At 38.5% G+C, this 13919-nt stretch overlaps 1 protein-coding gene across 2 annotated transcripts in view; it reads right to left on the bottom strand.

Moving 5' to 3' along the window:
• fto (FTO alpha-ketoglutarate dependent dioxygenase) overlaps positions 1-13919 on the bottom strand; it is a gene marked incomplete at both ends in the record, with an annotated part of 136342 nt that overhangs the window by 97020 nt on the left and 25403 nt on the right. For both annotated transcript variants that reach the window (XM_084108873.1, XM_084108872.1), the window contains 5 exons: positions 5316-5459; positions 5591-5670; positions 8538-8762; positions 11855-12584; positions 13314-13391. In XM_084108873.1, the coding sequence (XP_083964999.1) occupies positions 5316-5459; positions 5591-5670; positions 8538-8762; positions 11855-12584; positions 13314-13391 (1257 nt within the window). The remainder of the gene's footprint in view (positions 1-5315; positions 5460-5590; positions 5671-8537; positions 8763-11854; positions 12585-13313; positions 13392-13919) is intronic.

Genomic DNA, 13919 nt, shown 5'->3' on the forward strand with positions numbered 1-13919 from the left:
TATGTGATTGTTATGTTACGTGATCTTACAGGTCTATATTTGGATTTGGACCCCTGTTTACTATTATTGAATGATGATTCAAAGTACCAATTTTCTTTACGTGACAAAAAAGTGTTGATGGCAGGGTTCACAGCTGCAAAAAAAGCTATTTTACAGCAGTGGATAACCCCAGATACAAACTTGAAGCAATTTTGGAAAGTCTCATTTCATTACATAGTTTGCCTTGAGTGTACAACTGCAAATATCAATAAGGCAAAGACAACTTTGAACCTTAAAGAGCTTCTCTGAATATTCTACAGTCAATATGAGTTTGCTGCCAGTGTTTAAGAAGTGTGTTGTGTTCTGTGCGTATGTGTGTGTTTTTTATTTTACTGTATTTTAATTTTATTTCTATTCTCATCCGAATGCTCTCTCTGTATGGTATGTGTTGTTTATTGATTGAAAATAAAAAATCTTTGCGTCTTTGTGTGCCGCTGATCTTAACTGTGTCATCACAATAGGAAGGAGGGTGATGACATCTGCATTTCCTGTTTTCCTGTTTGTAGTTTTGTTTCCTTTGTTTATGTCTGCTGCTACGTTACACCCAGGAGAGACGTAAAGATTTATCACACACGCCAAAAACATCGCACCTACACACACTTCCCTTTCTTTCTTTTCGTTCTTTACTTCATTGCTTTCATTCTTCATCCTATCAATCTCTCACTTTCTCTCTCTACAGGGAGCAACAGAATCCACCACAGGCTCTCAGCCTTTCTCCTCTGGGAATCTCCCCATCTTTGACTCTTTTGAAGTGATGAGTTAACCCTCCTAATGATGCTTAATGTAGCCACGTGCACGTGTGTATCCGTGTCTGCCCCACATGTAAATGTAAGCACCTCACATTTGCCCTCCCACAAGCTATGAACAAAGCACTGCTCCAAAATTCATTCTCCAAACAACAGACACCCTCTGTGCCTTAGCTAAGAGTTACAACTAAACAACACGCCGACAACATAACACCAGAACAGCATCCAGAACATCCACTACGTCTCTTCACTGAATTTAACTATAAAGTTGCCCGGTTTGATCTGGAGCAACTGAATGACATGATGAAAGTAAACAAGATTTTAAACAACAAACTCAAAAACAAAAAATCATGAAATATTAAGAACAGTTGTGATTGTTTTTATATTACCGTTCAATAAACAAGGAATTCATATGAGTAACTTCATGTCTGTTGTTGTGTTTATGAAAAAGTGTTTAAGAATTTATGAAGTTGCATTATACAGTAACCTGAAATAAGTCTCTTATGCTCAACAAGACTGCATTTATTTGATCAAAAATGCAATAAAAACAGTATATAAAATAACTGTACTATCTGATAATATTTTATGTTCTGCAAAGCTGAATGTTCAGCAGCAATTACTCCAGTCTTCAGTGTCAATATTCTGATTTGGTGCTCATGTAACATTTCACATTATTATAAATGTTAAAAACAGTTGTGTTGCTTAATATTAGTGTTTTATTAATCTTTTTCAGGATTCTTTGATGAATGCAAAGTTCAAAAGATGTGAGATCGATTTTTGTAACATTATAAATGTCTTTACTGTTACATTTGAACAATTTAAAGCAGCCTTTCTCAAAGTGGGTGCCGCGGCACACTGGGGTGCCCTGCCCTGACTGTGCCGCCAAAAAATTACGTAGGCTAAAAAAATAAAATAAAAAAATAATCTGACATTTCATATATAAATATATTTGAATTTACATAAATACATTCTTCTTCTTTTTAAACATATGAACGGATTAATAAAATTGTAAATTCATTTTAGATAAATATATATATATAAAATTTGCATTTACATTTGGGTTATGCAGTGTTTTTAAATTATATTTTACACTGGGGTGCCTTGAGATTTTATGCACTTTTGAAAGGTGCCCTGACTGAAAAAAGTTTGAGAAAGGCTGATTTAAAGCATACTTGCTAAATAAAAGTAGCAATTTATTTAAAAAATGTCTAAATTATATATAAAACACACATATAGCTAGTTTCCTTACATAATAGATGGAAAAAAAAGAAAACAGTAAAGACAAATGTAACATTTAATGGAAAATATGAAAATACAAATATGAAAATATATTTGCAAAAATAAAAACTGACATTCGTTCAGTCCAGTGAAAGCACTAGCAGGGCAAGTAAAAATATTAGTGCCTCAACTGGACAGCAGTAAAACAATCCTCACTGTTTAGCTACTTTTAAGATCTGAGTAGTACAGTATGTTTAGTATTAATAGCACTATGTAGTATGTGCATGTAGTATGTGCATGTAGTATGTGCATGTAGTATGAGCATGTATTTTTAAACCAAAAAACTGGTGTGAACAGGGCCTTTATTTGACAGACTGTAAAACTGCACAGCTGATACCCTCGGCTATTCACAATTGTAAAATTAATGATTTTAATGAATATAATGCAAGCATGAATATATCCACACAAAACGAATGACCCTCAACATCTAATATAAAAAACAGTCGATTTTATAGAGCAAATCAATATAAATATTGATTTAATAATGATACAAATATTTTTTCAGCCATAATTATTAATAACCGTCATTTTGCAGGAATAGCGTTTACATTAAAGTATTGAAATATTGGTAATTCTAGCTTCACGCTCATAGTTTTGATTAGAATACATCACATCCGGTCGACCGGTCGCATACGGTCTAGCCGCAGAAGTTCAGATATTTCAACACATCCGAAGCTCAAATCGGATCCGAAATTTCCGCATACGCATATGATTGGAACTCCCCGCAGCTCCCGTACGACTCTTCATTGGAAATGAATGACTTCCGGTACGACGGCTGTCGTTTGTCATTTGCAGTGGAAAGGCGGCTTTAATCTACTTTATCAATACCTGTGTAGGCTATCGTTCTTTAAGCATTCAAACTGGCTTGAATGGGTTTCATCTTTAGTTGGACTGAGATCAGACACCCAGGGTTCACTTTCACATATGGCCACCTTCAAAGAAATGCTACACTTTGTGTTGGTTCAAACCTACAATTGCTGCAGAGCAATACCGACCGCTGACAGCCTCTCAACAGACGCCGGAGGCTACAAATGCTAGCAGCCGCTTTTGTGTCTGTCGTTCCCCCCTGCGCCTGTCTGTCTGTCTGTCCTTCTGTGTTGAAAGCCCACACAGCGCCGAGAGCTTTGAGCCAACATGGAGGCCAGTTTCACGCAGAGCAGGCCTGCAACAGGCACAGAGCTGGAAACTATGCGACTGGCATTTAGAGCCAAGTCGTCTGCTGCTGTGAGGTACTGAGACTAAATGCCACCTGCATATGCTGGAGGTGAGAAAGAGAGGAAACAGACAGAAACAAAAAGGCTTTCAGTGACAGGTGGAGAGTCTGTCGGTCTACTTATCCAGCTGAACGTGGTGGTAACTACACATTAGCTACGGTACTAGTCGGGTGCTCATCACGGTGACCTCCAGATATAACAATGCGGCATCTTAAATATTAAATGGGTTTAGGTTTCCAGACATCGCTCTCAAACGGCTCACCGTTTGGACTACCAATCAATTTCACCAGAGCACCCTCGAGTCCAGAACTGTTGTGACTCAATCAATAGAGGCCAGTCTGTGCTGTTTGCTCTGTAAACCCACAAATGTGTATACCTGGTCATACAAATAAAGAGCCATATATGTGCATGCACATCAGCTCAGACAATGAGAATTGTAGAGATGCAAAACATAAGAACACATAACTAAAGCATTCAGTCACATAACTTCTTGAGGCAAAGGTTTTTGATGCACATCTAGGAATTTTTTTTAATAAATGTTTTTATAAATATGTGTATTTTGGCAATTTTATTTGCATCTTGGTGTTTAGAAACCCATCTATTGCACATAACTAAGGGAACACAAACATTTCTAGTGCTTACACAAAACTGGTGCATTCTGATCAGTCGATGAAAATACATTAATGGAAATCCGATTACTGATGCAAAACTTGAATATGCACAAGCAAATTCGACTTAAGAGCAATGGTGGATAGATTTTCAGTGAATAACGACTTAAATTTCTGTTTAAGTCGTCTGTTCCTCATACAAAGCTATCACCATATAGCTCCAGAAGAAGAAAAAGACGACGCAGTGTGAAGCTACTACTGTCGCACAAAATCATGTCACCAGAGTAGACAAACAAAAGTGAGACACTTCACCAGCATGTGAAGAAGAAATAGCTCACCAAATGTTTGATCTCAAAAAAAGGGCTGATCAACAGTAAGTTATTTTTGTAGGATTTTGTACCCAACCTAAACAAAAAACCCAAAATAAACAAAGTTAAAGATAAATTTGCCTAATAGCATTACATATTTATTTATCATTTCTATAGATATCATGATAATGTTGCTTCCGTGAATTATTTTGTCCATAATAATGTAGTGAAAATCTGATTTTGTGTGAGTGTGAGTTGAGTGTGCTTTCTTGTGTCCATTCGAAATCTCTATACACTTTCACTGTATAGAAAAGAGTAACTTAGACATTTCCAAAACACACAGGTCAGCAATGACTTGAGGTTGAGTAAGTTATGAAAGAATTGTTAGGTGAAATAGCCCTCTTAATTCCACAACGATGCAAGCTCAACACCTTTTCAGAAAACTCTGTGGGACAAAACGTTGGGAGTGTGAGATGCAGAGAGAGAAAGAGAAGAAAGGATCTCTTATATACCAGTACCAACCCTTAAAAATGCAGGTAAACATTGGCCTTTATCAACGGACTAACACAGTACATTAATCCTGCACACTACAGATCCTTTACAGATCCCCCATCAGGGGCTGCTTACTGCAATCTCCATGCAGTCCACCACACTAAACAAAAGGTAGACGCTGAGCTCTGCTAGAACAGTGTGCTGGGATAAATACACATATCAATAATAAATAATACACTAATACATCATTTAAGAACCCACACAGGCCCTCGTGGGCAGTTTCAACAAAATAGCCTCAATCAGGTCAGAGTGTTGAGGTCGGTAACCTCCGGGGAGGCTGCTGCCCCCGGGCAGGGGTATATATATATATACACTTTATATTTTCAAGGGGTTTTTAAGGTGCTGAGCGATAATCCAGGTGAGTTGGGGTTCAACAGAGACCTACACAAGGCCGCACTGATGGTTAAGCCCTCTAAAAGAGCTATTGTTTGGGGGTTGAAAAATTAATGGCAAGTACAACCTTTAAAAAACCTCAGAGCAGCCTCATCTGTCATGGCCTGAGACAAGCGTTTGGGATTTGGTGTTATGAGTACACATTTTACAATGCTTAAAAAACGTTCACATACACACCTCGTTGTGAATGTCCTCAATGCACTGAAGGGTGGAGGGGAGGAGAGAACTCAGACTCTTGGTGTTCTTCTCGGTGTTGGTGTGTAAATTCTCCAAGGCCTCTGAGCAGCGTTTCTGTATGTAGTCCAGCGTACCTGTACAACACTGAAGGAACAATACAGATAATAGTAGTCTTTTTATTCATATAAACCAGAAATTAGGGGGTTATTGGTTGAGGACATGAAAGTTGATAATGCTACAGGTGCGATCAGGGCAACTGGAGAGATGATGCTCACCTGTACGACTCTGTGAGTGGAGCTGAATCTAGCTGTGTCACCAGCCAGTACACAGTGCTGATGTGTCCGATTCAGATCATCTATACAAGCACATGCCAACAGCCACACACACGCACAGACAACAATCAGAAGAAACACACTTTAACATTATTATAAACTCTGGGAGGGAGCATTTGTCTTGGTCGATCAAACTCTTAAGGCCCAGAGGCCCTTCAAGCGAAATCGAAGAACTGGGAATGAGGCCAAAACGAAGTTCGTTTGGAGAGCGATCACTCTGGCTGGTAAACACCTTCAAACTACCATTGGTCTGTGGTCTCTCGCACTAGAGAGCTGCTTTATATTAGAAATTGGTTATAGGAAAATGTTTTTTCCATGTTAAATACTGTTTAAAACTGCTTTTTTCTCACTGCTTTCATTTCTGTTGCATTTTGGGGAGTTCAAGACCTCCTGGGAAGTTGGGAAGTCGTAATTACATTGTCAGGTGCATTCAAGTCACTTACATCGGAGCAAACCTTTTCTTAATTAACTACACAAAAATTCAGCAAGGTTTCTTAACTACTTATAGAAAATGAAGAACAAAGAATGCACATCAGGTGTGTTTAGCTTTTTATGTTTTTAATTAATTTATGAAAATTTAACGTCCACTAGAGACGCTGCATCTAATTATTTCACCACGTTTGTCACTGACATGCCCCCAGCTTTTTCCCACTTGTAATTACGACTTTGTTGTGGCATTCACATGCATTCAACTCATAAATAAGATATTTTCTATGTAACTTGAACACAGCATTTATTTTGTTAATGAAAGGAAAGCGCGCAGCACATATTTACACGTTCATCTAAATGCTGCTCCCATCAAAATATGCCACTGCTCAGGTAAATAAAACTTCTATTTTAACCCCTGAGCAAAGAACGAAAAAGAACTTCGCTGTGAGTATATTGGGGCCTTTATTCAGAGGTTATATATGCCCAAAGAATGTAAATATACCAGGGCAGCTCTAGTAATGCAAGTCCTGCCTTCTAACAAAAAAAAAAAGAGCCAATGCAACTGCCAGTTGAGACTCACACTTAGGACTGCACACTGGCAGGACCAACCTAAAATATATGCTTTTTTTTAACACTATTAGAGTATAAGAAACAACATTTATAAGACCGTTCATGTTAGATTTTTATTTGGCCAGTAGTTTTTGAGGTATCATTATTTCCTTATTTAAATAGATAAGAGTTGGTCTTGCATGCCCAAATTAGCGGAGTAGATGTTGCAAATATGTCAGACAAGTGACTTTCCTTGAAAGGGACTGAAAGGGATATGCCCCATTGAAATCAATGGATTCACCACATTCTCTGACGTACAGCAGCATAGACTAGAGCGAGCACAACAGTAACATCTGTTTAATTTCCTCCGTATACTATTATTCTTTCCCGTCACATTACATTGACTTTAAAACACTTGCTATCAAATAACACTCTGCATCTCTCAACCTGGACTCTGCCACAACCCCAATACTAATCATGGGCCGTACCAAATTTCTCTAATAAATATTTATCATTATTCTCTCATCGTCAGGCGGCTGCTGCACTCGAGTTAAAAGCGGGCTTTTAAATCTATTGGGTCAAAACCTCAACCTAGGTCTGTCCTGTCCCTGGAGCATTGAGCAAACGAAATCTTATTAGCAGCTGTGCCGGTGTCGGTCCAACAAATTGCTCCCGCTAACCATCCCCAAATTCCATTTTTGAGAATCCACTGATTAGATTTGCACACAGAAGTCTCAGGCATCAGCGGATGGAGGGGAAAGAGCTGTGACAGTGTTAGAGACTGATGGGAATGTGGAGTTGAATATCATTCTGCAAGTTATTTACTGTATGTCCTCCATCAGCTCCCACTCTCCCTTCCTTCTTTGTTTTTTTCTTTCCTTCTCGCTTTTTTCTTTTTCCTTCCCTTCGCCTTTCCTTTAACTTATTTTATCTTTTGCCTTCCTTTTTACTTTCCTAATACTTCCTTTACCTTCTTTCCCTTTAATTAACTTTCCTTTTTTTCTAATTTTCTAATACATTACCTTCCATTTTTACTTCCTTTCTTTTCCCCTATTTAACTTCATATGCCTTCTATCCTTGAAAAAGCACCTAATGCGAGGTGTGGGTTGCTACACTACAGCTTCTTCCATCCTCCTTTTCCTTCATTTTCCCTTAAAAAAGCACCTGATGTGAACTTCCTTCCTTCCTTCAGCCATAAGACGTAGTCTCATTAACCGTTCATGAGGCAGTTTCCCAGTCACACTTTCACCCTTGTCCTGTGCCCAGAAAACCCATTATGACCCATTATGTTTATATTGCTTTAGCTTTACACTTAAAATCACTTCACAGGACTGAGAGCACCATTAGGTAGGTATAAATAACTCTAACTTTAGAGCAGCCAGCAACACAGAGGCACGGCCACTGGAAAGCCTTTCCAAATAGATGAAAATGTCCAAAGATGATTGATAAAATGTGTGCAATGGAGGGGAAGCATTAGTCACGCTTGGACACAGAAATCGGGAAATAAATAGTGTCCTTATCAAGGTCATCAAACACACTTTATGGGATATTTAGAGGAGAGGGTTTGTGCAAATGTAGGGTCGTAGATGGGGGGCATCTGTTGTAGCCATCAGTAATAAAGGCCTTGATTTACTGATTCTCTCTCGGTCTCAGTCCTGCTCTCAGACAGGGGTCACGGCGATTCATAAAATAGCATTTGGTTTGCTTAACCTCTCATGACAAAGGAACATGTGGAAGCAAAATCCTAGGGAAACAGACACACACATGCACATAAAAGGATGTTGATGTGCACATCCTCTGGGAAAGATAATTCCTGGTCTAATGCATTTCTACATGACCGAGACGGTACAATCCCCTTTACACATGTACTTGAGTCTACTGTTTCTGGACACGGATGAATGCGATTGTGTACCTGTCATATAGTAGCAGTCTCCAGACTGTAGAGGCAAAGCGAGACCTGGTGTGTGAATGTCCCAGGCCACCTTCAGGCCAACACGCCAACACACCTTCTCTTTCTCCACTTCCTCCTTCCCCAAACCTTCTCCTTCTTCCTTCAGTTCTTCTTTACTTGTTCCTTCACCCTCTGTCTCTGTTTCTTGTTCTTTACTCTGTCCCTCACCATCTTTCTCAGTCACCTCTGTAAACACAGACGTAGTTTGACATTTAGAGCAGAGATGTACCTACTGTATATTATTTATAAACAATCCCAATAATCTGACAGTTATTTATTTGTGATAGCCAATGACCGTTTTCTATAGTAACACTTTATTTTAAAGTGTTTATTTTAAATCGAATTTGTGACATCACTGTATTAACAACTGAATGTTCAATTTGAGTAAGTTTAATATATATTTAATTGTTTTTGAAAAAAAGTATCTTATTCTCACCAAGGCAGCATTTATTTGCTCAAAAATGCAGAACATTGAAATATACAATACAACATTATTACAATGTAATGTTTTCCATTTTAATATATTTTAAAATTGAATTTATTCCTGTGAGGTCAAAGCTGAATTTTCAGCATCATTAATCCAGTCTTCAGGGTCACGTGATCCTTCAGAACTCATTCTAATAGGCTGATTTGGTGCAAGAAACAGTTCATATTATTATCAATGCTGAAAACAGTTTGTGTTCCTTAATATATTGGTGGAAACAGTGAAACACAACAAATGTTTGAGGTAAATAAAAAATATATATTTACTCAGCAAGGACACATTAAATTAATCAAAAGTGATAGTAAACACATTTATAATGTTACAAATGTATTTTTTTATTTTTTTTAAATAAATGCTGTTCTTTTGAATTTTCTATTCATAAAAGAAAGCAAAGATTTCAACATTAATACTAATAAGAGACATTATTAATAAATGATAATAATTTAGCAGCAAATCCGCATATTAGAATGATTTCTGAAGGAACATGTGACTGAAGACTGCTTTGCTGTCACAGTAATAAATTACATTTTAAAATAAATTAGTACTGTAATAGTATTGTACAGTACAGTATTGTAATAATATTTCACATATTACTGTTTTTTCTGTATTTTTGATCAAATCAAATAAATGCAGCCTTGTTGAGCATAAGAGGCTTTTTTCAACAACAAATTGTATTATTCTAATTTGTTTGACCTGTAGCATAAGTCGTTCAACTTCCACCAACGATCGGTGTTATATAAAAAATATAAAAAATAAAAAAAATATTACAAATAAAGAGCCAGTAACTGAAAAAATGAGAGGGCAGGCTGACACCTATCAGTAAAATCAATACTAAAGCACTCTTGGAAGCATGAGCCCTGAGCAAGGCTTTCTCTTCGCTCAGCAGGGATAAATAGTAACTTAATTTCAGCCTGTGATTTCTGACACAGCTCTCAAAAGGCCATCTGCAGCCAACACAGCAGCGACGGAAAAGATTCCTTCAAAAACACTTCAAAATCACAGTGGCATAAACTAATGCCTGTTAGAAAAGGAAATGAGCTGGATCTAGTCAATGTTGGATGAAGAGCTGAACAGATTTGTCACTGAGCGACTCCCCCGCAGCACGACCAACATACTCTATAAACCCATCACATGAAAAGCATCAGTAAGGCATTCTCTTCAAAGTGTTCAGGTGAAACACAACTCTATACAACACACAGATGTTATCCAAAGGGACAATAAAAAAAACCCATTCATGCAACACACATAGCAACAAGTAAATGATGTACAAAGTGAAATTCCTCTGAGCAACAATCCGTTTCAGCTGGTCTGCAGCATTTCATAGCGATTTCTACAAAGTGAAGGCAACATTTTGTGCGATGCCCTGCACGGGTGCGTATGCGCTGCAAAAGCCTTCCATCAGGGGAGTCTCTCTGAAGTCTGGAACTGAGGGGTCAATTTTACCTCCAAAAGAACAGCTGCGGAATAATTCCACACAAACTGACACATTCTCACACAAAAACACACACACAAACCATTCATGCACTGTTTGAAGCGGGCTCTGGGGAGGTCAAAGGTCAAATCGGTCAGTAAGAGATTGGCGAAACAGAGCTTGTGAGGCAGGTGGTTCTGGTTAGCACACCACGCTCTGTTCTGTCGAACTGACACACACATGCACACAGCTGCATGCTAAGCTGTTAGGCTGACGTGAAGAGAGACTGATGTCCAGAAAAACTTCTCCAGTGAGATTCGTGTGAAATATGAAAGATCTGGCTCCTTCATGGAGCAAGTTCATTCAATAGCTGCATGAGCACATTCGAGCCATTAAGTGAAGGATGGTTTTGAACTGGTTGGTGTCATAATAAATGTTTTAGGTTCTCAGCAGTGGTAAGCTAAAAAAAAAAATACCGGACTGTTTTGGCCCTTCTATAAAACTGTAATGGGTGGGAACGTTAAAAGAAAGAGTTCAATCAAAAATGAAAATTATTGCTTCTCCAGAACATACATAAAGATATTTTGAAAAAAGAAAAAAAAAATGTTTTGGACCACAAGGACTGTGACTGTTTGGACAAAAACTGTTCTTTGAAATATCTCACTGTATGTTTCACAGAAGAAAGTCATACAGGTTTGGAACGACATGAGGGAGAGTAAATAATAACAGACTTTTTCCAGTTAATTATCGCTTTAAGACAATATGCGATTCAATTTCTCAGTCACAATGCAAATTCTTAAATGAATCTTAAAGTAAATCTATGTTTTATCCATTATTATTATTATTCATTAATAACTAATGAAATTCTGATTATGAACTTTTCTGGGGAAAAATCAATGCAGTTGAATCTATTATGGAAGGTCTTTTTGAAGTGGAACATTACATTTTTTAAATAAATTCATACATTAAACAATGTACTACTAAATCAATAAATTGTTATTTTATTTTTAAAAAAATCGATTAAATACATTATTTTATTCCTATTTCTGAGAGTTATTGGACAAAAAGAGTGAAGAGGGGGATATGAAACTTTTGAGAAGAAAGCAGAGCACAGATTCAGGACACGGGTTGAGGACACGTGTCCAGTTATATTAAACACAAAAAACACTAAAACAAAGATGTACAACAGTAAACTGACATAATAAGACTAATACATCATGTATTAAGGTACATATCAGCTTGGATGGGCCTTCAAATATCATCTGGACAAAGTGGGGCCTTGGAGTTAAAGAGGCTGTGAACCACACTGATAGAGCCTCATGGTCCCACAACTTTGAGACAATATTATTTTACATGCTCTACCCAAGGCTTTTGACCCCTCACCTTCATTCTTTGGCTCTGCTGGGCAGCTATAGCTGTAGACAGCAACTGGTGAAAGAGGAACCAGGTTCTCGTCATGATGCCAACCAACTGCCATTTTGCCCATGCCGTAATAAGGCTCTTCCTTCAGTTGAGTCATGGCAGTGGGGTCCATGTAATTGATGAGGGTAACGTTAAACTGAACCAGGCTGGATATAGCAGGTGGCGGAGCGGATGTAGGAGGTGAGGAATGAGAGCAGCCCTGACCGCTGTCTTCCTCCTCCTCCTCCTGCTTCTCAAGTAACCTGTCCTTAACACTCTCTTCACACGTCCCCTCCCCCGGCGTTTCTTCGCTGTTTTCGGTGTCACTGCGGGATCGCTTGACGCCTCTCACGTTTGTCTGCTGTACGTCCGAGCAAAAGAACTGATTGAGCTCCCACAATGCTTTGCAAGCGTCCCTCAGGTCAGAGTCACAGCACTGTTTCTCTTTCTCATCTTTCTGACCTTCTTCTCCCTCACAGTGCCAGGGGATGGTGAACAGACGGGTGTCCAGATAACGGTACGTGTAGCCCGGCTGACCCACGAGAGCACGTGAAACGGCCGTAAAAACATCCCGGTCTCGGACTCGGACAAGATCTCGGAGGAGACATCCACGCCGCTGTAGAGTTATCAGAGCAGACTGCACCTTCTCATGAAGACCATCTGGCAGAGCACCGGACTGCCGTAAAGCCAGTCCTGCGTAACTGGAGTCCCACTGTCAGATTACAGACACAAGCAAACAAACGTAATTATTAAAAACATAACCAAAAAAAAAAATCACTTTCTGATCAATACTTTTCAGTGACTTCTTTCCATTTGTTTGTGACAATTAGATCTTTTCTTTTAATTGATAAAAATTCAGACTGAAAAGCATTTTCTAGTCATTTAAATATTTTAGAGCACAAACAAATATGGAAAACATATTCCCTAGAGAAATTCCAAAACTTTTAAATGTGAAGTGTGTCATTTCTGCACGACTAGCGGCATTAAACGAATTACATTCATTACACAATTGAAATTTGATCTGCCCTAATGGTCGACCAAACCGTGTGTGTTTGGGGCAGAACTCAAAGATTGAGCGGGGGTGTTTGAAACTTGTTTTAAAACAGCCCTACTAGTTTTTGCAGTTCTGTTTGATGATGACAATGGCACCAAAATTATTTATCGTTTTCCATGCCTCTTGATTTGAAGTTTTCTATGACCGCAGAAATCCATTGAAATCTTTACATTACACACAACCGTGTTGGGCTAAAAATTTGGGCTAATCTAAGGCCTAATCATGGCTTAATCTAAGCCTTGTCTGTGAAACTGGGCCTATGTCTTTACTGTCACTTTTAATCAATTTAATGTGTCCATGTGACCAACAGTAAATCTTATTGACCCCAATCTTTTAAACAGTAGAGTACATATATCAGTAGTGTGGATATTTGTATAAATTTCTAACCAGATCCTGAAATCCTGGGTCTGTAGGAGAAAGGTAGGGAATCCTCTGCTCCCCCAGTTCCTGTATAAGCCTCCGCCTCTGTAGTGATGACAAAAAAAACAAACAAAAAAAACACAAATACACATAAATTACGACTTTTATTCACACATTCTTTAATGTTTTCATCAGGCAGTGTATTGGAAAGTCCATAGTGGACTTTATTAACAAATAGATTACCAGCTAATTAATGCAAAATTAGATGTAAAAGCATTCACACATCTACACAATTAAAGAGATAGGAAAGAGGAAAAGTTCACGCACTATACGAGTGTCTCTTCCTAGTCAGAGCACATTACCCAGAACCCTCTGCTGCCATCCCATAGTACTCCTGTTCATGGGTATCTCAGGCTTTTACGGCTCTAGTCTTCTCAAAGACACATAAACTACGGCCTTCTATGCATCGCTCGTCTGTTAAAACTCAACCTGCTCTGCCCATCAAAGAGCGTTTCATTGGGCTGCATTCCATTCCGACCTGTAAATCCAGCAGCAACCGGTGTAAAACTCTGATACCCAAATAAATTTCACAAGTGCACTCACTCCCGTCCTTCTGCGACATACACACGTCCT

The sequence above is a fragment of the Abramis brama genome (genome assembly GCF_963993115.1).
Source record: "Abramis brama genome assembly, chromosome: 3".
NCBI lineage: Eukaryota > Metazoa > Chordata > Actinopteri > Cypriniformes > Leuciscidae > Abramis > Abramis brama.